Below are 26,471 nucleotides of genomic sequence, written 5' to 3'. Positions count from 1 at the left end.
TGGTGAGCACCCGAAGGATGAACCCGATCAAATTAGCAGTTTTTCCTTATGATCTCCTACAAAGTGATGAAAATCTACTTTCGCCTCACACGTGCCTCCCCTTTTTCTGGACAATGATTGAGAAAGAGTTGCTTGTTGGCTGTCAGGGAAGGAGCGCGAAGAAATGTTAAAGAGACCTTTTCAATGCCTGACCCACTCAGTTTGTGAATCTTAATGCTTTTTAATGAAGACACGGACTGAAAACGGATCCACACAGCTTAATAACAGAGGAGGGAAGAATGACGACATTCATGCCGAGCGCCTCGTGCTCTGGGGCAGCAATCGCCCCAAAAGAAAAATTTGTGCCACGTCAAAAAAAAAGAGTAAAGAAAGATCATGAGCGTTTAAGGTGGCTCAGTGGTCGTATCATAAAGGTGCTTACTCTGACTCTTCATCACATGTCCACCTTTCCTTGAGCTTTTCTATTTTCAGTGTGAAGCTAATGAATTGGGATCTGGAAAAGGTTTTTCTGCAGGCTTACAATGAGAAATGATAAGAGATTATTTTAGAATGAAGATCAATGACAAAGTCCAAACGGTATGAGGAGGAGGAGCGGCAGGAGGAGGAGGAGGAGGAACAGGAAAAGCATGCGCCCTAATGTAAGATGAGTGTAACGCGCAACCCAAGGCCAAAGGCAAGAGCTTCATCTCACCAATTCTCTTTACAGGACTGGAAATTACTTGGTGCCGCACATAGCTGATTTATACAAATTAATGACCTGGGTTATTAATAGGCAGAGGAGCATATATTAAACACTATGAGTAAAGGTAGCTTTAATTATGCATCCTTTATAAAACTTGTTTGACTTCAGCACCTGCTGCGTAGATGCGTTTTCAAAATTAATCAGATCCCTTTAAAAAAAAAATAAATGAGGTAATTCAGCAGTCATGCCGCCTTCTACTTTTAAATCATCATCTGTTTCTCGTATGTAAAGCAGCCACTGGACGCACACTTTCCGTCTACAAGAAGAAAGGATGGAAGAGCGTCCAGCCTAAAACTTGTGCCTAATGAAAACATGTTGATCACAAACACGACAGGCGTAAGGAATCGGCAGAAGCCCAGGTAAACAACAACAACCTCTGGTGCTGCTGACCGTCAGGAAATCGGTGGAAATCAGACGATATCTCATCTGTTCTTCACATGTGGCACTGAAATGTGTGTTCAAAAATGCGATATAAAACAGCAGTTTTTTTGTTTTGTATTTTAAATCAAGGTATTTGCAGATATTTCTATGTAAAGCCTAATCTGTGAGCGGCCGGAGCTCACAAATGCTGCTCACATTTCTCTGGACACTTCGGGGCCACCACATAAGCGAGGGTTCCTGCCCTGCCCCTTCTGTTGTCCGAGGGGAGCGCCGCACTGACAATGGTGTCACCTCTCCCCCCGGGGGGGGACACCTCAGAGTGATTTGTGGCCGGGGAAGACTGATGAACTGCTATTGCCACCCTGTTTCTTTGCAAGATCAATTCTACATGTAGGAGTGTGCTTTATGAATGATGGAGACCTCCTCAAGCCATCCATACAGCTGCCCAAAGACACAGCCCTGGCCCCCATTGCACCTACAAGGCAGGAATAAAGCAATCACTCTTCCCAACAGGGCCATGCATTATGCACCCTCACTCGAATGTGAACGTCGCCACATGAATACACTGATAAGCCAACAATGCATGCGCACAAACAAACACGGCTATCTGTTTGCAGGGAAATACACGGAACCCCCCCCCCCTCCTTCTCAGCCTCGTTTCATTGCATTTTGAAGTAAGCAATTTACAGCATGACGACTTCTCCCAATTAAAAGAATATTGGCCCTTGGGTTTGGACAAAGTTGCTGAATGGGACTCCTCATTGGAGCAAACCTGTCAGTTCGCACGCTGGCTCCACTTTGTGGCGCCTCTCTGGACGGACTCATATCTGGGTGTGGGCCAATAAGAGCGATCCGATGGTATTGAGGGATCACTTGCGGCACACATCAGAAGGCTGAATAGCTTCGTGAATAGGCGCAGCATACATAGATGTCATGAGTCCTGCCTCCCGCAGAGAGGTTGAAAGCAAAAAGTAGAGCGCAATGAATACTTGAATGTTCTGGAGGCAATGGAATTGAAAGGCCGCTCTCTCTTTTTTTTTTTTGCGAAAAGATTCCAGTAAGGAAAGAAAAAAACAGAAGTAGGCTCATGCTTTTTAATCGCAACTTTGGGATTGATTGAGCGAACTTGTGTGCAAATCAATGTGAGTTTGACAGACGTGCCTCTTTTATGATAATTCTGGTTTCAAAGGCGAGAGCAGAGGAATAATGCAGCGGGCCCACCTGACAAAGGAGAGAGTGATACAAAGTTGTTTAAAAAGTCTAAATGTCTCTTTTTCTTTTTTTTTTAATATGTAAAGTTCCTGTAAAAAATTTTAATTTCTAAAACAACCGAGTAATGTGGCACAGAGTAATTGTGGTTTCATTCGGATTAGAAATTCTGATTAGACTCGTTCTCGTGCTTTCTGATCATATTTACATTAAAAGCGTAATGTCGTCTTTATGGCGGTGTGCTAAACAGCGTCCACGTCGCACTCCCCGGATATATGTGCTTTAACACAAACTGCAAAGCAAGACAGATGTACAGCTGAGATAACTTCCATTTACAGTGTAAGCCTGGGAGAGCCACAGTGTAGAGGCCATATACTATTTATGGGTTAATCGATACAGTAGCCGGATGACACCATGTCCCCACTACTTTCTGTCATGATGATGGCTCACTAATTTTGGAAGGGCTGCTTTCTCCTCCTGCCTTCAGCAGGCTGCAAGACGGTTTAATTTGGCTGTAAAAATGCCAATCACCGGGTTACTTCTTGTTCCTGGGGGAGGTCATGATGGGGGCAAGTCCATAGGAGGAAATATATTCACATAGTTCTCCTAGAGACACCGCTAACCCCTGACATCCCATTTGGGTTGTAATTTCATGTTGTTAAAGTGACAGGGACCCAGCCTCTGTGCTCTTAGAGAGGAGGGGAGACAGTGCCGAGCCCTGATCAGAGAGGCCTTTAATTCTTGCTGGTGTGTGAGTGTGTGTGTGTGTGTGTGTGTGTGTGTGTGTGTGTGTGTGTGAGAGAGAGAGAGAGAGAGAGAGAGAGAGAGAGAGAGAGAGAGAGAGAGAGAGAGAGAGAGAGAGAGAGAGAGAGAGAGAGAGAGAGAGAGAGAGAGAGAGAGAAACGGGGGGGATTAAAAAGAAAAAAGACGATGCGTGTATGTCTATGTTGGCTAAATATGTGTGTGGCATTGAGCACCCCTACGCAGCAGTGTGTTTTGGTATTTGTGTGTGGCTTTTCTTTTTTATTTATCTTTTTTCCCGCTGGCAGGGGTCAGCACACATCAGAAGCACAGGGGGAGACCCGGGACCATCTCACTCTGCAGAGATGCTGCTGGCTCGGGAAAAAAGAGAGACAAGCGGTGAAAAAAGCCTCATTACCTTGGCACCGAGACTTAATGCTCCTTCCTTGAACTGGCTTTGATCTCTACCTAATGTGGATATATGGGAGAACTGATGCTTTTACAGCGATGAAAGCTAACATTTAACTGCTCACATTAAATTAGCGGGGAAGAGGCATCGAACATGTTTGCGTTTTCAGGCGGTATGTGTGTGTGTGTGTGTGTGTGTGGGGAGGGGGGGGGACATCACTTTACGAATGTTTGCACCAATAAAGGGCTTAATGATGTGAGAATACTACAAAACTGACTTGAGGCCACTCGAGCTGTTTTTTTTCTTCTTCTTCTTCTCCTGAATTTCACCCATACACTGCACATAATAAATAAACATTACATGTACTGTTTGTTGGCCGTATTACAAATGTCACATTTAGATTGGTTTGCACGTTTTGGGCAATGAAAATGGCTTTTGTGGAATTTTATGATTTCGTCCAGAGAGATCAGTTATTGTTTCTTATATTACCTGTGTAAAGTGAAAGTGCATATTATGCATGTTCATATTTGTTTCTACGTTTGTCTTTGTGCCTCCTTGCTGTTTCTTCACCAGCAAGTCATTGTGAATAGAATAGAATAAAATAGAATAGAATAGAATAGAATAGAAATACTTTATTAATCCCTGGGGAAATTCTTGTAACAGAATAAGTAGAATAGAAGTTAAGTAACTAATATTAAATGTTATTATATATATATAAGGCATAGGCGACTGCTGTAAGCACAGAAGAATGAAATTAACACAAAAAAGAAACTATTTACAATGAGGCGTTATAGAAGCTGGTTCTCAATTGGTAAAATTAAGGTGACATATTATAAATAATACTCTCAGTTGTGTTTTTGGTGCGTGTATCAAAAGAAACTGATCATTTAAACGTGTACGTGGTCAGGTTTTACACACACATGTAATCAGAACTATTAAAATGCTATTACCGCGTCACAATTTATTCGCAATTCCCATTGAAATCTCACAATAATGGACTGAATTAATAAGAAACTGTGTTAAAAGGTTAAAACGTGCTGTAATGAGTTCAACTGGCACGCTTTCTTTTTTCTTTTTTTTCCGTTTTTTTTGTAATAACGTTCAGACATTTGTAGCTGTTGTGGCATGTAATAATCAGCCTCCCGCGTCTTATAATCAACTAATGGCTCCTTGCAGCCCGTGATTCATATGAAAATGAGAGGTAGGAGGACACCATTCGGTTGTGTGTGTTGGTGTCCGCCCCTCTCTGAGAAGTAAAGAGTTAACGGAGCGGTGGGTTTGCCCATTCTCCTGCTGTGAGTGACGCGATCATCTCTCTTATCCCTCAACTTTGCCTGTTGCCAGACCAGGCAGCCGAGGTGGACGCTGGCTCTCACCGCCGATCCTCCCACCCACGAGAGAGAGAGAGAGAGAGAGAGAGAGAGAGAGAGAGAGAGAGAGACAGAGAGGAAGAAAAAAAAAAAGCAACAACAAACCACTGCCGGGCTCCCTCACATCATGCCTCTTCTCTCCCCCGCAGGCTCGCTTTATTCCCTCACGATGATTCCGAGTTTTTCCGTCCATCGGACCCCCCGATGTTGTTGCGCTGTTTACTACACGAAGGCGTGAATCTTTTTTTTTTTTTTTTTTTTTTTTGAGTAGAGGTGGATCTTCCCGGATACGGCGAAAGAGGGCAAGCTGTATGAAATAATAATATTAAAAGCAAGAAGAAGAAGAAGAAGAAGGGGGAAAAAAAGACTTTTCACGGAAATCGACAAATTAAAAAAAAAAAAAAAATGCCACGGAGGAAACAAGAAGCGCCGAAGCGCGCGGCAGGTACGTGAAACCAGAACTCGATCTGTGCGTAAAAAGAGGAGAAAAAAGAAAGGTTTACCGTGTCAAAGCTGTTTGGTAAAGCTCACTTTATAGTCACTGCATTTCCGTTTCCACTTTGTGGTCTGTCTAGCGATGCGCTTTGTCACTCTTGGCCACTCTTGTGAAACCCGATAGAAACTATTCCTCCTTTCTTTTTTCTTTTTCTTTTTTCTTTCCAAAGCGGATGTACAGTTTGTATACAGTGTCGAGCGTTTTTACCTCTCGACGCATGTAGACAAGCCCGAATCGGATGAACTTCCGATTGTTCCCAAAAACTTAAATCCCGGATACTTTACCGATCCTGAGTTTGATCCGTTAAAGAGTTAAAGAAAAGAAGAAAAAAAAAAAAAAAACCACAAAGCCTCGGTGTTTTCTTGATGGTGGGTCCCTTGAGGCGTGCCATAAGGGCTTTGTGCGCATTTGATCTGAGCGCATAACTTCTGGAAAAAGAAAAGAAAAAGAAAGACAAGGGGGGGAAAAAAAGAAGCTCTACCTCTGAGGATTTTCTTTTTCTTAGAATAAGATAAACAATTTGAAAGCAGACAATGGGGTTTCGTGGGCTGGAAGGAGCCATAATCGACAGTTTGCCATGTACTGGATTTGACGGTTGATTGATTGGCTGTCATGCGGCTTTGATCTGATCCTTCCCGATTTGCATCAGAAAATCACTTCCCCACCATGTGCTGCAGGCCGGTGACGTCACGTTTAAACCACTTTGAAAGGCCCTTGTGTACTTTTTACTCTCTGTTTTTTTACTCCTACCCCCCCCCCCCCCCCCCACACACACACACACATACACATACACATACACATTCACACACACACACACACACACACACACACACACACACACACACACACACACACACACACACACTGTATCACTCTGATGGTCAAGTGACTCACGAAAAAGTGAAAGAAGCAAGGAGGGGAGGAGGGAGGGCAAAAGTGGTTTCACAGTGAGACATCACACACAGAAACAGACACACACTTCCAGCAGAGAACATCACACTCCATGTGCACATGCTCACTTGTTCACTTTGAACACACACACACAACACACACACACACATAAAGTCTCAACATGATATACACACACATACACACACACACATACAGTGGGTAGAGGAGGCGGGGAGGAGTGGGTTAAGGGGTTGTAAAAGGAGCCGTGTGCTATGTAATGGAGGGGAGGAATGGGTTTGCTCTGTCAGACCGGGCCGTCACAACGGCTTTTGTTTCATGTTTGATTTAATTGTCTCTCCCCCTGACAGGCCCATTCATCAATGGCTTTAAATGGTCAATCAGAGACAGGCTGAGTGAGTCACCATTCTGTTTAGCCATAAGCTGGCCTGGGCTTTTATTTCATCAAAAATGCCCCAGCCTAATGTACATGCTCACTGGCTCAGAGTGGCCGCGGGGAGCACATAAAGAATGACTGAAAGCTTTCTGATTTCAGATCAGTGAGAAGGATGTTTTTTTTTTTTTTTTTTCTTTTCCTCCCCCATCTCCTCTACTCTCTACTCTCTCCTCCCTGCTACAACTGCTGATTCTCTGTTGACGAAAGGGAATAAAAAGGCTGCTTTTTTCTCCCTGAAACCACGCTTCTTTGTTCATTCATTCATCTATTCATTTCTTCATTTTTTCATGCTCCCCTTCCACCCCTGTCAGTCAGCCCGTGCAGCTGCAAGTTATAAAGTTGTCAACTGTTCAGTGGCACACAAAGGGTGATGATGAATTGATTGCAGCACAGAGCATGGTGATAGAGAGAGCAAAGAAAAGGATGACAGATGATGGGCCTTGATTAGGGACTTAGGGGGAGAGTCAGCCCACTGCAACCTTGAGACTTGCATGAAAAATTTACCCCCCCCCCCCCCACACACACACACACACACACACACACACACCCTCCCTGCCTTGCTCTCTCATTGTCTCTCAAACACACTCTCTCTCTCGCTCTCTCTCGTTCTTTCCTGTCTGAGAGGGTTTCTCTCTCCACAGTAGAAAACTTGTTTTGCCTGCTTCATTAGCGCTGGTCCAATTAGCCGTGAGGCTGATGGAGTCCTGACAGGCACTGTGATTGGAGATGACATGCTCGGGGTGCCCAGCCCAATGAGGTTTGCCACCACTTTGATGTAATCAACTTGATATTACACAGAGCCGCTCGCCTTTGGTTGTGCTGTAACTCAATTTTCTGCTGCAGGTGACAAATGGGCCTGCGTACCTGGGTCAGGTCTGAGTGCTCTTAACAACCGAGGGCGGTTGGCCACGTAAACAGCCGAGCAAACACGAGACACACGGGGAGACTTTCCCCAACTGTCGAGACCGAAATCCCTTTCCTCGGCTAGCTGTGCCATGGGCTTGAGGGTCGAAGCGGTTGAAATGTCTTCAGAAAGTTTTTTTAAATAACAGGAAGTCAAAGACTGGCGTTGTGACATATTCGCTAAGACGAGTCTTATTTTGCTGGAGTGCCTTCACTGTCCAGCAGTGTGTTTACACTTTTCAGAGTTTTTGCCTGCAGAGAAATCCACCCTCCTTTCCACTGTCAAAAACATGGAGTACGGTCATTTTTGTGAGTGTTGTAAGCGAGAGATGGACTCTTACATATTAGAAGAGGGGTGTGTGTGTGTGTGTGTGTGGGGGGGGGGGGGGGGGGGGGGGGGTTGTTGGATAGGACACCACAGCAACAGTTTCCTCTTTCTGCCTGGTCAGGATTACAGCTGCCAGACTGGCAGCCATCACTCATGTCTATATGTGTGTCCGTGTGTGTGTGTGTGTGTGTGTGTGTGTGTGTGTGTGTGTGTGTGTGTGTGTGTGTGTGTGTGTGTGTGTGTGTGTGTGTGTGTGTGTGTGTGTGTGTGTGTGTGTGTGTGTGTGTGTGTGTGTGTGTGTGTGTGTGTGTGTAGTCAAATCAATGGGCCTGTACTCTGTAATCTATCAGGTTTGAATGTGAGCCTGTGGTTATGGTTGCAACACCAGTGGAAGCAGTGGTAACTGCAGCCTACCTGTCGGGGTTGGGCTGTAATTCTTTTAAACCTTTACAGTCGAAAGTGCCATTGTCAAGTTTGTTTACACAGAACTGCAGCTTACAATAGATACTGAAGGCAAAGCTTATAAGTTGATTGTAGTAAAGATACAAGCAGTTACAGATTTTACAGTGACTGCAATGTAAAATCAAGTATGCTCGTTTTTATACCCGTCGGTTCTCTTGTTCACGTGTGCAAAGCGAGGCCTTGCAGAGCAGCGGGGGTTTGCAAGTCGAAACTTAATTGTCCGACTGACTTGAGATTCACCAACAACACGCCTCCGCTTGGTGTCGTCTGCAGGTGTGACCGAGGCAAATGTTTTGGCCTCGCAGGCCTCGCTGCTAATGAAAGTCCTGTGGCTGGATTCCGGCGAGGTTGAGTCACGTCTGTGATCTATGTGTCTGATAAGTGCATACCTAATGAGGCTGTGAGGACCAGTGGTGAGGAGGCAGAGGAAGGCTGACAAGAGTGTTTCCCACAGGTATTGACAGGCGCCTTTTTGTTTTTGCCATAGGCCTTGACTCCATAAATCCTGCCTGTGTAATGATAACAGTGCCACCCTGCCAGATATTGTATGGGAAGAGAGAGGGTTGGGGGGGGGGGGGGGGGGGGGGGTATTTTGGTGGTGGGGAAGATGAGGAGAAGCAGAAGGGTTGTGGGGGGGGTGTCGAAATGGGTCCTCTCTCCTTTTTAACACACACTTGGCAGATGTCAAGCCATAGGGCTGGGCTGTAGGAGAAAAAGAGGAGTGTAAGTGCTGTAGTAGTGTCACAAATAGAAAACCGTTAGCCATCCACTCTTCCCTTTCAGCTTTCAGTGTGCTTTCAGCCGAGGTTTTCAGCCGAGACTGCTGTCTGGGCACTGAGTCGCAGGCTTTGTAAAAATAGTCCCACCGCTGTTGTGATAGATGCAGCTGCACCGTGGCGACAATTGGGACAGGCTGGATCCCTCCAACGCCCGCCCCTCCCGGAGGTAGAGAGCGCCGGGGCCTGGTGGGATGTGTGCTCTTTTTCGGAGGAAACTGAGCCGCTCCGGTCTTCAGGGGTCCTGAAACCCAATCCAGGAGGAGAATAGCCGGGCCATGCCAGAGAGCCGATTTCCTTTTCAACAGAGTCATTTATCACTGACCCACCCTTCGCTTCTGACACGGTGACGTGTGTCATTTATCAAACAGGCTTTACCAGACTCACAGAGAAGGGAGGTGGATAGGGGGCAGAGAGGAAGAGAAAGAGAGAGTGGAAGAGAGGGAATACGAGACACAAGAGTGGACTGAGAGAAACGAAAAGAAGGGGAATGAGGTGCAGAGTCTGCAAAGAAAAACCAAAGTGAGAGTTTTTTTCCAGGGAAGAGAGAGTTTTCCTGAAACCCTTGAGGAGAAGCGACAGGGAGAGGAGATTTTGTATTTTTTTTTCTCTAGATGACGGGGGGGATTGAGTTACACAGAGTTTTGTTTTGATGAGTGACAGAATGTTCTTCCATGACACGTCTCTAGATGTCTGAATGAAGGGAAGAAATATGCTTTGTGAGTATACAAGTCCGACAAGTGTGTTAGTGCAGTTTACTCATAATATATGCACAACGAGAGGCACTGCAGAGGTGTGTGTGTACATCTGTGTGTGTGTGTGTCTGCGCGCACACGTGGCCATATGGCGTCAATGTTTAATGCTCCGTGAATGTGTGTGTGTGTGTGTGTGTGTGTGTGTGCACGCAGCTCCCTGATGAACAACGCTGACAGGTATCACTCATGCAGCAGCCTGGCCTTTAAATGAACCCGAGCAGCTCTGCTCTCCCGTGGCCCTAACAGGCTCTCTCCAAGATGGATGCTTCTTTAAAAATCAGATTAATGATGGATACCAGGCTTATAGTGCCATTTATCATGAAGAATATTATTTAGGCCGGCCGTGTATGGCTGTAACTGGAGAGCCAGGACGAGAAGAAGCAGGGTGGAAAGCCTTAGACAGACACTCACTGTGTGATGGATGGCTGAGCGCTCTCTCTGAGTGTTACTAGATACCAGTGCCGCAGCAGTAAGCCATAATCAGATAGCCCAGGGATGTTTATCCCGCAACTACACTACCCAGATTGCTTTGCCTGGAGGGTTGCTTTATGAAAGGTATAGTCAGTCAACATTGTCATCTTTAGAAAGTTAGTTGAATCCCAAAAAAAAAAAAAAAACTTGACACTGAAGGCATGCATGCTGCATTTATTGCAATTATACGTTATAAAATGATCCATTCGATGTATTATAACTGTCACAACAACCTAAAAAATAAAAAATCTCCATTCAGTTTTGCCCAGATGAGTCCACAGACCTGCGGCGTTCCCCAACAATCATGAATAAAAGTACAGTGAGAGGTCAAGGCAAGGCCAGCCCTGCTGCTTCTACAGAAAATGTGGAGGGGTGGGTGGGTGGGGGGGGAAACAGTTGTTTTGTTTTTTATCCTTCTTTCGGTCTCTCCTCTGTCTCCGACCTCCTCCTCCTCCTCCTACACACTACTGTGATTTATGGTGGCCATCCATCTTCGGGCTGCGTCCATCACCTCCTCGTTGCTAGGCGATCATGGCAGCAGCTGTGTGTTGTTAGAGGGGTTTGCTTGTCCCACTCTGCAGTACCCTGAGTTTTTATTTATTTATTTTTTTCCCCCCCTTGACTCTTTACCCTGCACCCGAACCCTAAACTTCAACTTTGGCTGGAAGGCAACTTCATTTCTGCAGCACATTTAGGCCACAAAGCCATTCCAAGTGCTTAAGAAGTATAACAAGGAAGATGAATACATTTCAAAGTTTTATCAAGAGATTTAGTTTGAGCTACAAAACATCTGACCATTAAAGCACTGTACATCTAGTTGTCCAATTTCAGAATTCAATACATAAACACTTTATAATGCTAAACTTTTTTGAAAGAAAAAAAATAAATAAAAAACTGCAGCCGCTATTTTCCTGTCCTATTTGTCAAAGATGTTCATATTTTTCTCATCTTGCTCGGAGTCAAACAAAGACACAACAACAAAAAAATTAGATGGGTCCGTGCCCTGCAGTGACACCCCCATGATATCACTTAGACTGTTTTACAACCTTTGTCATATGGCGCAGAAAACAAGGGCAGCGCAGACAGGTAATAAACCGGTCCCAAAACCCTCGACCAGGAGGCGCACGGAAAACAAGAACACAGGAATTATTAACAAAGTTCGCCTTTTTTTTTTATTTTTTTTTTTTTCTCAAATTAGTGTGACTTTGAAATGCTGTACTTAGCGCAGTTTCATTTCATTCAGTCCTTCAATATATTGACAAGTACAACATGCAGTTCAGGTACACTGATCTGCATCTCCAGATACTGGAATCCAGATAATTGGGCCTAAAATTGACTTGTTGTTAATGTTCTGTGTTTCAGGCTTCGGGTTCGGCTATAAATCTGTGCCGCCTCAAATAAAAATGTTGGCCAGCAAAAAAAAAAAAAAAAACGTTAGAGGATGGAATTTGCCTAAAACAGTAAATAAGGATTTAAAGTGTCATTAAGTCAGACCTACAATATCCTTAGCTTATTTCTGGCTCCTCTTTCGGGCCTCCGTCTTACTGCTTTGCCCCGCTCGCACAACCCACTGACCTTTTAATAACATTGTTAGGTGTGGCCTAAACAGTTCGGGGATCAGGAGAAATGCAGCAGTTGTGCTCCATGGACTTTTGCCTGAGTACCGATTAAAGTAGACGGTGGTGGAAAGGAGGACGTGCGGCATTCGAAGGAGGCTTGACCGACTCCCTATCATCATATGAGCCGGGCTCGATGTGCATTTTGGACTGGAACCTTCCCCGAGGAGTCTCAGTCCTCGTCACTTACTGCCCTTGGTCCTGCACCTGTGTGGAAGTAGTTTGTGCCAATCGTTCTTGTCGTTTGTTTCCATTTTGTTTATCTCTTTATTGTGGCTACTTCAAAACTGGGACTTTGCACATTTGGTTGCCACTTTCTCATCTCGTGTTGCAGCGAGTAACGGGAGGCCTGTATATGCAGCTGGCAGCTTCGAGGTCCAGTCATAACACAATAACCAGCGGAGGGCTGAATCTATTCACTTTCTCTCTCTCTCTCTCTCGCTCTCTCTCTCTCTCTCTCTTTCTTGCTCCCCTCTTACTATGCGCATTGACAAGGTTCAGCCCTAAGCTTTGCCTGGGGCCAGAATGATCTCTCTGTTTTTCCCATCTCCCATATCACACATCCTGCACACTACAATCGGCGGACACAATGTATTCACAATGCCATCAGGGGGTAGAGAACACACACAAATAAAGACTGACAAAGATATCCATGATTGCCTGTAACACGATAGCCCGGATAAGCACAAAGTAACGGCACAGTTGTGCACTAAAATCCTAGAAAGTGAGCAGCAGCACGAGATACCCTTCACTGGTCACGTCTGGAAGGAAGGGAAAAAAAAAAAAAAAGCTACTTATGTCAGGACTTGTTAATTTTTAAAATGGCCACAGATCACCTGTTACATTTTTTTCTCGTGGGACTTTTCAGCCAGCTCGTAAGGATCAAAGGGAGAAGAGGGAGAGACCTGAGTTTGATTGAGTGGGTTACTTTGACAAATGTGTACAAGAGAAAGGCATTTTAGGTATGTTACTGATCGGCTGCTATTTTGACAGAATGGGGCTGTTTTGGACTAAATTATTCTCATCTATTTGAGGAGTCTTATACTGTTGGGAAACTTGAGAGTGAGTGAAAAGACGCTGGTTTGTGTTTTTCCTCTTGGCTTTTTTTTTTTTTTTTTTTTCTCTGATTGAAAATGAGGTGACTTCCTATCCTGTCGTGTTATGGAGCCGTTTCCTGTCAGTAAGAGCCCCCCGCTGAGGGGCCGTGTTGGTTTAAGGGCGTCAAGGTCCAGTTAAAATACTGTACACACGTCAAGATCCACACATGTTGCGTTCCAATTGAATTCTCTCCTCACACAGGCAGCACTGATTTAGTAGTTATTCTGAGCAAAAGAATGGTCAAATGTCTCAACCTACATGTAAACTTAAATTTTTTTAATTTAATAAATAAATAATTAAGAGCAATGACATGGAGGAAAAAAAAGTTTCTAAATATTTTATTCATTTTTGTCCCTGTTTGATTCAGTTGTTTTCTCTGGACAACACTGTGAAACTTTCCCTTTACATGTGAACTATAAGGGACCACCCATGCGGACAACATCCTCTCCCTCCCTCGATCCCTGTAGTGTCTTTGTGTAATGCACGGTTATAAATAGATTATCAAGATTTAAATTCATACAACATTTATTTATTTTATCTTCCTTTCTTGTTTCATTCTGACTCTTCATGTACATGTACGTTATACAGCTACTTTTAAGAGATTATTTCCTCCAGTATTTTAAATGTAAAATGCCATTTCGGAAACAAAACCAAAATATAGCACCTTTTATTCTTTCAATAAACAAACATCTGTCATCCGTGCATCATCTTTTTAGTGTGTAAATAAAGAGGGAAAAACATAGATTGAAATATTGTCCTCATAATGACCATACAAAGCTCTTTTTCTTTTTTTTTAATCATGGTGCCTCGGGCAAGGTTGTGTTCTTGACTAAGCAGTCATTTGGTCAGACACAGGTAGAGCTTTTAATGACACATCCTGTTTACCCTGCTCATGTTGGGTGTGATCTGACTCCCAGACTGTTTCCTCAGCTGTGGAGGCCAAATCAGGAATATTCCCTGCGGTCATCAAGGCGGATTATTTAAGAACTGGGACTTACTGTATTTGCACGATGAAGAGATATCGAATGGTGCTCTCAGAAATGTACATCCACTGAGAAAAATAATATGCAAATCAGCATGAAGTCGCTTTTTTTTCCCCTTTATCTTTTAGCTGTTAATCATACAAGCATATTGTAGAAGTGCAAAGATGTTTATATTTATTTATTTTTTTGCTCTTCCTTGAGAAAAACACATGGTAGATTTCCTTTTTGCATACAGAGCTCGTTTTAACACACAGCATAAAAGAAAACAAGCAAAACCTTCAGCAGTGCTTGAGCAGAAATGAGCCACAGGACAGAGGAAAGGAGACGGTGAGGTAGAGACACTGAAAGCCTCGGCTTTAGAGGCAGCCACAGCACCTTCCTGCTTAATCACCCCCTGTCCCTGCCCTCTCTGTTGTTCCTGATCGTCAGAGCAGCACTGCAGTATTTCTATCAGATGATCTCTCCCTCCTCGTCTGCGGCCCTTATGTTTATGAAAATGATACTCCACAGGAATGCCTCCTGCATGCCAAGATGTCACTGTCTTTCCTCATCGCTTGCATCTACGTGCATGTATGAGTGTGTTTGTGTGTGGTGGTGGTGGTGGTGGGGTGGGGTGGGTGGGTGGGGGGGGGTGAGTGTGTGTGTGTGTAGGGGGGTCAAATTGCCTGACTAGTTTTATTTATAATTACGCGGGGGTGTATTTGAGCTTGTATATGTTCGAGTGAAATGTGTGTGTTTTCTGTTTTCGCATAAGAGACTTCCATTTTCTGCAGCTTGTGTGTTTGTGTGAATTTGTTACTGCTATTTCTGTTTGAGCTGTGACTGAGATGTTGATTGTGTGAAACTGTACCTCCTTCCTCTTCTTATCCACCACCACCACCTCCCCCACCCCCAAGGAATCATTCATGGAACCTAATGATTCTTGTCTTTCCTCCACATGGCATCAACTCAGTCTATCATTACGAGAACACACACACACACACACACACACACACACACACACACACACACACACACACACACACACACGCTCACACTTTATTTTCCACTTTCTCACACCCACACACACTGTGAAAATTCATACATTGGCCTTATACCATATGTTTAGATATTAGTTAAGACTGCATCTAAGAGTATTGTTGTATTCATAATATTCATAATTTATTCTAAGGGAGCCTCTATACTCCCATCACCTTTTATTAGCTTGATAAATCACCTCTGTTGTCAGTCAAGGCAGGGAGAATAATTGGATGTGGTTGTCGCCCTGTGTGATGGATTATCAGTCATTGGGGATTAAATTAACAGATAGTGCTCAGACATAATGGTTTTTGTTTTGCATTTTAAATTGCCTGGGAGCACGGTTTGACTGTATAGGTTTTTATAGCTGGTCCGTTTGGACTTCGCTCACTATATGCTGTCTGGCCTTAATGACAAACGAACAATAACCCATAGGGCTATCGCGCTGTTAGTGTGAAATGTAAAACATTTACAACCAGCTTAAAGCACATGGAAAGGCTGGGGAAGGCTTATAAATGTTATAGCGTGACATGAAATTGTATATAGCGGTAGTTTGATGAAATAGCTAGACACAGTGGAGAAATACGGGGAATATTTCCTTGTTGAAAAAGAAAAAGGTGACCTGACAACGTGGTCAAGCAATGAGCCGGGCATGCCTGATGCAAGCTGACATCTGTGACCAGCTAGTCAGCACACAAACACATTAAGTGCCTCATTCTGGTTGGGTCCTCTGTTTAAAATCACAATCTGACACAAATACCTTCCAGAAGAGGGAAAAAGACAGTGCAGCAGAGGCTCCCTCGTACGTTTGCCCATGCGTGAGCGATTTACCTCCTCGCCTCCTTCTCGCTTCTCCCAGGCCCCTCCCTTGCCTCCACGTCCACATTATCATAATTGTGTCCAGAACATGAGGGGCCGGGGAAGTGATCATGTCATTTTATTTACACCCTGCTTGGCCCTTTTTACAAACGACATGCCACTGACTGCCAAGCAGACTGGGGCCCGACGACATCTTTTGATCAGGGCTGTCGGGGTCTATCAGCGGAGAATGGCAGGTAATGGATACCCAGTGACAAACCAAATCTCCGGGAGGACGGAGAGTGGGCCGCACCTGCCAGGTCTCCATTAGGCTAGCCTCTCAGTGGGGCTGCCTGCTGACTGTGCCCCCAGGGCCCAAATCAGACCAGCGCCAGCCGCATGGCTGCCTAGAGATTGGCTGTTAGCACTGGAAATGAGAGTTATTTCAGCTATGACATTTTTGTTTAGACTGGATGTGTGTGCGTGGGGCAGTGGGGGGGGGGGGGGGGGGGGGGGGGGGGGGGGGGGGGGGGGTTAGTCACAGTGTGTGTGTGTGTGTGTGTGTGTGTGTGTGTGTGTGTGTGTGTGTGTGTGTGTGTGTCCACATGGTCTACTGTGCAAGTGCCTCAACCATTAAAGCCTTTACCTACAGGTTCTTTCTGTGGCATTCGTCTTATATTTTACAATATTGTCCAAATGGCCTCGGACCTGTCCACAGGCCGTCCACTATTTTCAGATATTATTTGTTTTTCCTTAAGTTGATGGCTTTTGAGAGTAAGGTGGACAGGATATGAGGGAGTGGGGTGAGACAGCGGATGAAGGGGGTGAGTGGTGGGGCGAGTTGGCATTAGGTGGGCCGACTCGTCGCCACAGGAGTTTGTGTATAATCTGTTTGTATATGTGTGGATCCCAGAGATACACGTTCTCACAACCACATTTAGCAGCATTGTTCATGTGAGCTGTCCACATCAGCATGCAAAGTCACATGTCACTTATGGATCGCTAATATTTTAATCCTCCATATCTCTCTTAGCATGATGCCTTCGCATTCCGTGATTTTCTTTGTTTCTCTGGCCTCCCTTTTTTTGCGATGTATCATGCCAGTCATTTAACACCTGTTTAGACCGCTGTCAGCTTTTAAGAATATAGTTTGACACTGACTACCTCCTCCATATCGAGAAAGTAATGAACTCACTTCAGTCCAGATGACAATGTGGGATGTCTATTCAGCGCATCAAAATTTGATCAACATTTGACATCCCTTTCTTGAAATCCTTCAAGATATGCTCATTGCGTGTGTGTGCGTGTGTGTCAGTATGTATGTGTGTGTAATCAGAGAAGAGGCAGATGAAGAGGCGTCAGACATATTAACTGACAGATGGAGGTTGATCCAACTCATTTATTACCCCAGAGGAGAATGCCACAGTGAGATTGGGCTTCATTAATTTCAGATTTAGTTTTCATTTCAAGCTGTTGCGCCCTGAGATAAATAAAATGGTGCATTATGTTTTTGCCAAGATATTTCTTTTTTGTTTTCATCCAATAGAAGGAGTGAAAAGAGGGGAGGCATAAGTTCCGTGTGGCTGGGGTAGTATATAAATACAGGCTCGCCTAGAGGAAAATAACACCTCAACGGTTGATGAGGTGAAATGGGATGACTGTAATTTCTCAGCTCAGCTTTAAAGGCTCCCACACAGATGGCTCATTTATCCCTGGGAGTCCTCGGGCACACATAGCAGGGAAACTTTTTCTCCAGTTTTTCTAACGTAGCGTGTTCACTGCCTGCAATTTAACTCATCTCTTTCCCTCTCTCTTTGTCTCCGTTCTCCTCGCAGCCTATTCTCCTGAGGAGCTGGCCGAGCTCACAGTGGAGGATGAGGGAGCAGAAGCTGAAGACCTGCCCTCCGCCCCTCAGGACGACCCTCCCATGAAAGATGGGTTTGTGGAGCAGAGCGATGGGACTCCTAAGGAGCAGCCATGTGACCAGGAATCAGCTGAGGCCACAGAGCTCTCAGGACAAGAGATGGACAGTGAATCACATGTGAGTGAGACCAGTGACCGCCTCTCAGACTTTGAGAGCCCATCCAGAAAGGTTGAGGGCAGCTCGAGTGCAGCATCTCTGAGTGCAGAAGCTAAGACTCCACCCATTGGCATGGACACCTTAGAACAAATGAAGGCAATCTACTCCAGCTTTTTGACCAGTCCCTTGTGGTCACCACTGAACTTTAATTCCACACCACTACAGACACCGTCTTTGGCTTCCACAGAGAAGCCAGCTCGGAGTAACAGCACTAGTAGTAGCAGCAGCTGCAGCAGCGGTAGCTACGACTGGCACCAAACTGCAGTGGCAAAATCGCTGCAACAGCTTCCTGCTCAGAGCCGAAACCATGCTCACTCTGAGCCCAGCCTCTTCAGTACAGTCCAACTTCACAGGCAAAACCCAAAGCTGTTTGGCTCCATCTTCACTGGAGCTAGTAAATTTCGCTGCAAGGGTTGCAGCGCTGCTTATGACACTCTGGTGGAGCTCACAGTTCACATGAATGATACAGGTCACTATCGGGATGACAACCAAGACAAGGCCGGCAGTGGAGCAAAGCGCTGGTCGAAGCCGCGTAAGCGATCTCTGCTGGAGATGGAGGGGAAAGAGGATGCCCAGAAAGTTTTGAAGTGCATGTATTGTGGCCACTCCTTTGAATCTCTCCAGGACCTCAGTGTCCACATGATTAAGACCAAACACTACCAGAAAGTGCCTCTGAAGGAGCCCATGGCCCCCGTGGCAGCCAAAATCATGTCTTCTAAGAAAAGGGGATTTGTGGGATTGGACCTTACTTCCGTACCACGCTCTCGGGAAGGAACCCCCAAAGCTAAACATTCAGACCTGAGCGAACCTACACAGAAGCCTTCCTCAAGCCCCTACTCCACCCCTAATAACCGCTATGGCCATCAGAATGGTGGTAGTTATGCTTGGCAGTTTGAGTCTAACAAATATCAAATCCTTAAATGTATGGAGTGTGGGAGTTCCCATAATACACTTCAAGAGCTGCGGACCCACATGATGGTGACAGGACACTTCCTCAGGGTGACCAGCTCTGTGGGGAAAAGAATCAAAACACTTCCAGAGGCGACCTCGCCCAACCCTGTGAGGGTTACCACACCTACTGAACAGAGGGTCCAGTCTGTACCACTCGCACCCTCCACCTTCTCCCCTCCACCACAGCAGACTACCACCACTCCCCCTGCCATTTCCCCTCCTCTCAAAGAGATCAAGAAGGAGGAGGTCGAGGAGGAATGCACTAAAGACGAGGCAGTGAGTAATGAAGAGCAAGTTGCAGTTATGGCCGGTAAAGAGGAGGATAGTGAGAAGGAGGAGAAATATGACATTTCAAAGTATAACTATTTGACTGAAGAGGACCTGAAGGAGAGTCCGAAAGGGGGGTTTGATATTCTTAAATCCTTGGAAAACACTGTAACATCAGCTATCAACAAGGCACAGAGTGGGAATCCCAGCTGGGGGGGCTACCCAAGCATCCATGCTGCCTACCAGTTTCCCAGTTCACTCAAACTTCAACAAGCTGGCGTGGAAAAGAATTCACAGATGAAGTTCTTGTTCAATGGAGGGGATGGAGCACTCTCCTCCCTTATCAAGAACCAGCCCCTCATTTCCCCACCACTCAGTCAGTCCTCGCCTTTTCCCAGCAACAACTTTCAGGCAATGGAGGAGTTAGTGAAAAAGGTGACAGAGAAAGTGGCCAAAGTAGAGCAGAGGGTTAAGCAGTTGTCTCCTAAGAGGGAGATCCAGCTCTCCCCTTGTAGCAGTGAGGCTGGAGAATCACACAAGGGAGGAGAGGCTGATTCACCCCGGGAATGGAGGGAAGTCACCCCAGCCAATAGCGACAGGGGAAGCCATAGTGACAGAGCATCCCCGGCAACAGAGCCCAAGAGAGAAACTGCAGTCAAATCCCCACTCGCCTCTACCCTGAGATGCAGCACCGCCATTATCACTGGTCATACTCCTCCTGAGCAGCCCTTTGTCAACCCTCTAAGTGCTCTTCAGTCAGTAATGAACATTCATTTGGGGAAAGCAGCCAAGCCCTCTTTGCCAAACCAAGATCCCCTGAGCCTGCTGTCTCGACTTAGCCAGAGCATGGCTGAGAAGGCCGCTGTTGCTGCTCCTCCGTCACAGACCAAAAAGCAAGAGTGTGTAGTCGATAATAGTTTTAGCCAGCCCAGTGACGACCAACCAATGGACCTGACAAAAGGGAAGAGTGATAGAGGAGGCTCAGTGGGCTCAGCCCCCCTAACACCGTCATCCACAGCCTCCTCCATCTCCCCCATTTCTCTTGTCACTCCTGCAAAGCTAACAGTCGTCTCACCCTACACATCAAGCAGCCCCTTACATGAAAATGCATTGTCGGATATCTCAGACATGTTGAGAAACTTGACACAGTCTCATCACGCCACAAAGCCTCCCTCACGGTCCAGGGTCACGGAGAAAACTGAGGTTGTGATCTCCACCCAAGAAGAAGACGAGGCCTCCCTGCATGGCCACAAACGTAAGGGCCGCCACTCCAACTGGAACCCTCAGCACCTCCTCCTGCTGCAGGCCCAGTTTGCCTCAAGTCTGAGGCAGACGTCAGAGGGAAAGTACATCATCAATGATCTCAGCCCGCAGGAAAGGATGCACATATCTCGTTTCACCGGTCTCTCCATGACCACGATCAGCCACTGGCTAGCTAATGTCAAGTATCAGCTGAGGAGAACAGGCAGAACCAAGTTCCTAAAGAACCTGGACTCTGGTCAGCCGATTTTTTTCTGTAGCGACTGTGCCTCACAGATCCGAACCCCAGCAGCGTATGTATGCCACCTGGAAGCCCACCTGGGGTTCAGAATCAGGGACCTGGCCAAGCTGTCCCCCAAACAGACTGCAAGGGACTCTCACACTCTCACTGAGAAACTCGCGCCCCTGGAGTCCCTCCTTTCTCCACAATCACAAGATGACTGCAGTAGTAATGGAGCTGTGTATCGCTGCCAGCTCTGTGTCCGCAAGTTTGCCACTAAGCACGCCATCAAGCTTCACCTCAGCAAGAGCCATGGGAAGTCTCCAGAGGACCATCTGCTATATGTGTGTGAACTAGAGAAACATTAAAGTACTCTTAGCAGTAGAAATACTGGAAAACATATGTAGAATGACTGTTGATAGCGGAAAAAAAATAAAATTAACTAAAAATGGAATATTTGAAACGTGTGGTAATGCACAAAGATGCCCTGAACTACTGTTAAAAATGTCAGCACAAGGTGTTTACATCAGTTTGGCTTAAAAACATTTCTGATTTACCCGGATTTCAAAGGTCATTAAATTTCATGTTAAAATATCAAAATATTCAACTACTTCAGTCTGCATTCACCTTGCAATGTGACACCACAGTGGACAGATTATTTCATGATCGCGGTGAATCTTTTGACTAGAAGGTCAGCTATTAACTTGAAATGTAATAACTTTATTGTATTTATTTTGTATTTTTGTGTCTGATTTTGATTTGCTGGTAGACTGCATGTTTTACTGTTACGTTTGTACAGTCTTGTCCTGTCCAGATTTGAAAAGGCATTTTTAAACTGGTCTTCTTTTTTTCTTTTTTTAACACCTAAAACAGCCAAATGTCTGAGAAAGCTCCTTAAAAGAATCTGCCAAACTGCAGAAGTTCATCGCTTGTTTTTATAGTTTTCTGTGTACAGGCTATTCATTTTCTTGCTGATTGTAAAAGCTGCCTTGTTCTATATCATTGAGTAATGGGCACTCAGAATCCAGGTCTGTGTAAAAAATGTACATAAAGTGTGTAAGCTTACAATTTGCTGTTTAAATTATGCATACTTGTTATATTTCCTAATTTAAGAGGACTATGACTATCCACTGGTGCAGAGCCTTTGAAGAAGATTAAAAGGACACTGTTTTGCACAATAGTTTTATAAATGTTATTTGATAAAAAAAAAAAAACATATGTTAATGCTTTGTGCTTCTATGATTAAATTTAATTAACTGCCGCATAAAACTGTTGTGCTCTTTAATATTTTTCAAGCTGAGATTTGATGATCGTTTTGCATTTTGAGGGGAAACAGCATTTCAAAAGTGCTTTAATAATGAAGAGAGATAACAGCCATATTATGGTTTTCTCTCAAAATGTAATTTGCTTCATGCTGCAAAGATAAAATAAATAAATAAATAAATAAATAAAAAGCCTCAATCCTCAGAAATATTGTCCACAATTACATGACTAAGCATGCAGGGATCAGCTGACAGACTGCTCGCGAGGCTACATCCGCATATCCGCTGAACAGAACTTAAGCACATTTACCCGTGCAGTTGTCTTCACAACTGCAGTTTGTCAAGTATTCTTGGTGATTTCTGTGTCGTCGCGTTGTTGTGGGGTGTGAGTGGTGCCACTGCCTGCAAGGCGTCTGGCAGGTGGTGTGTGCTGCATGTAAACCACCAGATGTTTCTGAAACGAGCCACTGGAGGAGGAGGAGGCAGGCGGGCTACAACAGCAGGCAGAGTGGGCTGATTACCACGGGGGCTTGGATGCCATCAGGAGCCCTGGGCACAGACAGCAGATCTGGCACACACCTGGACTCCAAGACTGTCCCTTGGAAAAAATAAAGCGGATCCTATATACGCGCGCTGAGACAAGCTGACAGTGGTGCAGAATGCACAGACAGGTGCTATTCCCTCAAAGCAGGCTTTTGGATCTAACAATATTACTGGCAGGTGTTGATGCTATCAGAGTAGTCACAATTCAGGCTCAGTGCCATGTAATGAGAAAGTTTTTATTTTTTTTTATGTGTTTCAGTATGTGTAATGAAGGCACACAAACACACACACACTTGCACAAACTCCTTAAATTTTCCAACCATCTACCTTAGTCTTATTTGAAGACGCTCGGGGACACCATGTTCCTTCTGTTTGATGTTCCCAGGCTTTTCTTGTCATGACTGACTGACTGAGTGACTTGGGGCCGGGGAAGTTATCTGGTTACTATGGTGACGGCCATTTGCCCAGCCTCTAACCCTGCTCGCTCACTCAACAGAGGACAGCTCGAGTGCAGCACACCCATTTACTCTCTTAAATCTCATCATCTCGCTTCAGTTCCTCCCACCCGGGAACAGATTAATTAACACACACACACTGTGTCCTGACCCCGTCTTCTCACACAAACTCATTACCGCCTCAGACTTGCTCCCGGCCCTCCGACGTTTAGGATACATTTGTGAAACGTTGTGGGAGAACCCAGTGATGACTCACATCTGACAAGCAGAATAAAGCCCTTAACAAAGGATGATAATTGAAAGATGGGATTCCAGCCGGTAGCCATTGATAATGCAAATGAAAAAGGCTGAGCGGCCTTATTGAATAACTTGTGAGTTTCCAGAGCTTACCGAGTCCTTGCAGATATAAAATTATCTCTCCGACATGATCGTTTCTTTTTTCTTTTCTTTTTTATTCAACACTGTATGTGTTGATAATGCTTTAGGCTTAGTGATGGACTTTGGGTGAGGATGGTTGGGGGCGTTAATGAGATAGTTGACACTTTGGGGGTTAATGAGAGGCTGGAGGGAGAGGGCTAAATGATTGGACTTCTGCTTGAATGAGCTTTATAGTGGCTGCTGGAGAGCAGTGTGTTGGAGCTGCGGATCTGCTGCAGCCAATTATTTAGCATAAAAAAAACACAAACCTCCTCTCAGTTGTATTTTTCTCTGATAATAAAGAGGAGATTAGATGTGTTATCCATTGTTCTTTTGTCTTGACTATCCTTGAGGGTTGGGTAGTTATAGACGCCGATGCGCCTCAATGCTCCTAAAACAAAGTCAGCAGTGAAGGGGGAAGAAAAGAGGCGGACAGGACAGGGATAGGATAGGAGGACAATGAGTCCCCCCACTCCTCCACTCCACAGATCTCCCATCAGCTCTTGTCATCTCTCTAATGAATATCAGTTAAATTGCTCTCTGGATCTGAGGAGTTTGGATGTCAATGTGATTTGTGTGAGTGTGGCGGATGGAGGGGCCCAGACTAATGAAAGGCGAGCCTAGCCTGACAGAGTGATGAGCATCAAGCCCATCAGACCAATCACACAAGAGTGGCTGACAGCACCAACAGATAGACAGCTGAGGAGGAGAGACTATGTATTTAGAAAAAACAAAATGGCTGCCAAAATAGTGGCAGATGTCTTCAGAGCACAATGATATATATCACTCCTGCCTCGGCGTGCTTGTACAGTTGTGTAAACTGATACAGGCCACAGAAGTACATGTTTCTGGATATTCATAAATTGTGATCTCAGCGAGATTTATAGAAGCCGGTTCTCTGGTCTTTGCACGCCGCGTGTTAATCAAAGAAAGACTTTAAATATCAACAGGTTATGAGGATAAAATGAGTTAACTGTTATTAGAAGGGAACGGCAAATCAAATGTTCCTCTGGGCGCCTCTGTTCTGACATCACATTTGATAAACAACCATGTTGTCGGAGTAAATTTTGCGTCTCTAAAAGCCCTTGCGTGCCAAGATGGAGGAAGTGTTGCTCATTCAGGTAGCCGCCGTACCGACGGTGATATGATGTCCTCTGACAGCGGTGCAGGAGTCATGGAGCTAAGAGAGCTTCAACTTGCACCTCTGACCCCCGTTTCTACCGTCACATGGATTTGACGAGCACTACAAAGGTCACCGGCCTGTCAGCGTCCATGTGGAAAAGCTATTATTTTCTTTAAAGTAAATGCCCACATTCCCGAAGGATATTATATATAACTTATGTAGACTTAAGTTACCTGCGAATTGTGGTAAAGAGATGGAAACAGAGAAAACTGAGAGAGAGAGACACACACACACACACAAAGAGGTGAGTTTAAGGTGATTTGATTTCCGAATGTGCCTCCTCCAGTGGGTGCAGGTTTTCATGCTGCTGCGTTGCAGTGCTCTGCCGCTGCCTGAGATAGCTGTCAGAGGCATTTTGGTGTGATATCTGACAGATTTGCTAAAGACACTCGTCTCAGGGCAGTACTCTATATATCGTTAGTTTAATGCACAATGACATGACCAATTATAGCGAGCTCCATGCTCAAATAGCATGTCAAAACCTGTGTATCAATCCATTAGATCCTGTCTCCCGTCACATTAAGTGGTACCTTTAGCTATCTGTTCGGCACGTAAAGAAAAATGCTGACGGAATGGAAAATCTGCCAGTGCTGTTCACAGAAATGATGTCTTTTGGAGAAGGAGCCTTCTTGTTCTCTTTCTCTCCCTCTGCTGTTTTGTCTCACCATCTCTCTCCCATTTTGCAGCTCTGTCTCTCTCTCTGTCTCTGTCTCTCTCTCTCTCTCTCTCTCCCTCCCTCAGTGGCTCACCCGAGCCACGAAGCACAAAATGCATAAACAATACATCTAGATAATGGCCTGCATTGTTTACTTAGCTCTGAAAATGTATTTGTGCAAAACTCTAAAATGCATTTAGGGGGAATCATTCACTCCGTGTAAAGCCTTGTTGACATTGGGGTGCTCTCAAAAGCAGGCAAAGTGTCATAACAACATCATATATCACTGTATCAATTGGAATAAGAGGATATGATGTGCATTAGCTGCAGCAAACCAGTGAATTCCACCAGTAGCTGCTCTGCCTCTCCCAGTGTTTCTGCATCAACCTGCTTTGTTGGCCACGGCGGTGGGTGGGAGGGAAGGTATGTGATTTAGTGCTGTTGGTCCTAACGACCTCTCTGTCCTTGTGACGAGGACACACAGCCTCAGGGCTCTGGCATGGAGGATGTGCCTTGGACCGCCTGGCACCTCGCCTGGCACCACGCGTGGCAACACGTCCACACTCTGCCACCCTCCTGATGGATTGGCCTGTCTGTGGTGCCACCTTCATGAAATCACTTTTTGATTTGTTGTCATGTTTTTCTCCTTTTTTTTTTCCCTGCTACTTGGGCTTTTCACGGGTAAGAACACCCTCTGGTCAGGTACTACAAGAGTGATTAAATTAACCTTCAATAAATCAGCATAATAGAGCATTACCTGTGAGTGTGCGTGCGTGCCTGCTTGATAATACGAAGGTGTGCGATCAAGAGGTCAGCGTTGAATGTCCATCCGTGGCCACTATATGAAACACGGTTGCCCTGTGGCTGAAACTGCTCTTTCCGATGTGCCATTTCACAGGAAACACATCAATAAGGCGCGATTACAAGGCTGACAAAATTAATCTCGGCTGTCATTTCACGGAGCCGGAGTTTGAGAGTGCTCTGATCACGTTACATTAGCGGGAAGCGACTGAATGATTTGGAGTGGAATCCAAATCCCTTTGGCTTCCCTTCTGTTTGTCGAAGGCACGTCATCGTCGTGCACAATTTCTGATCAAAGTACTAATTACATTCCTTCGACGCATCTTAACGTAGGTAACATAACTGCAGCTTTTTGTTGCCGAATTAGTACAGCAGGGCAACATTTGGAAATATTCTTCCACATTCGAAACAGATCTCAGTTACCATCTAGTGACGATCCATTTGACACTACTGTTAGGTGTCATGACTTCAGGTGAC

The 26,471-nt window shown here is 45.2% G+C and overlaps 1 protein-coding gene across 1 annotated transcript; it reads left to right on the top strand.

Moving 5' to 3' along the window:
• Nucleotides 1–5,117: 5,117 nt before the first annotated feature.
• On the top strand, nucleotides 5,118–21,937 carry tshz3a (teashirt zinc finger homeobox 3a). Its single transcript, XM_080474727.1, has 2 exons — nucleotides 5,118–5,297; nucleotides 17,736–21,937. Exons 1-2 carry the CDS (start codon nucleotides 5,258–5,260, stop codon nucleotides 21,044–21,046), a joined length of 3,351 nt encoding a protein of 1,116 aa, XP_080330853.1. The 5' UTR covers nucleotides 5,118–5,257; the 3' UTR covers nucleotides 21,047–21,937.
• The last annotated feature ends 4,534 nt before the right edge of the window (nucleotides 21,938–26,471 follow it).

This window comes from Lipophrys pholis (genome assembly GCF_963383615.2).
Source record: "Lipophrys pholis genome assembly, chromosome: 11".
Taxonomy (NCBI): Eukaryota; Metazoa; Chordata; class Actinopteri; order Blenniiformes; family Blenniidae; genus Lipophrys; species Lipophrys pholis.
The sequence above is the reverse complement of the archived record's forward strand: the minus strand, read 5'-3'. Positions and strand labels throughout refer to the sequence as shown.

Excerpts from the sequence above, each read along its gene's own strand:
- tshz3a (XM_080474727.1), top strand. The coding sequence starts at position 5,258 with ATGCCACGGAGGAAACAAGAAGCGCCGAAGCGCGCGGCAG. Across the intron at positions 5,298-17,735 it reads AGCGCCGAAGCGCGCGGCAG|CCTATTCTCCTGAGGAGCTG; the intron begins GTACGTGAAACC and ends TTCTCCTCGCAG.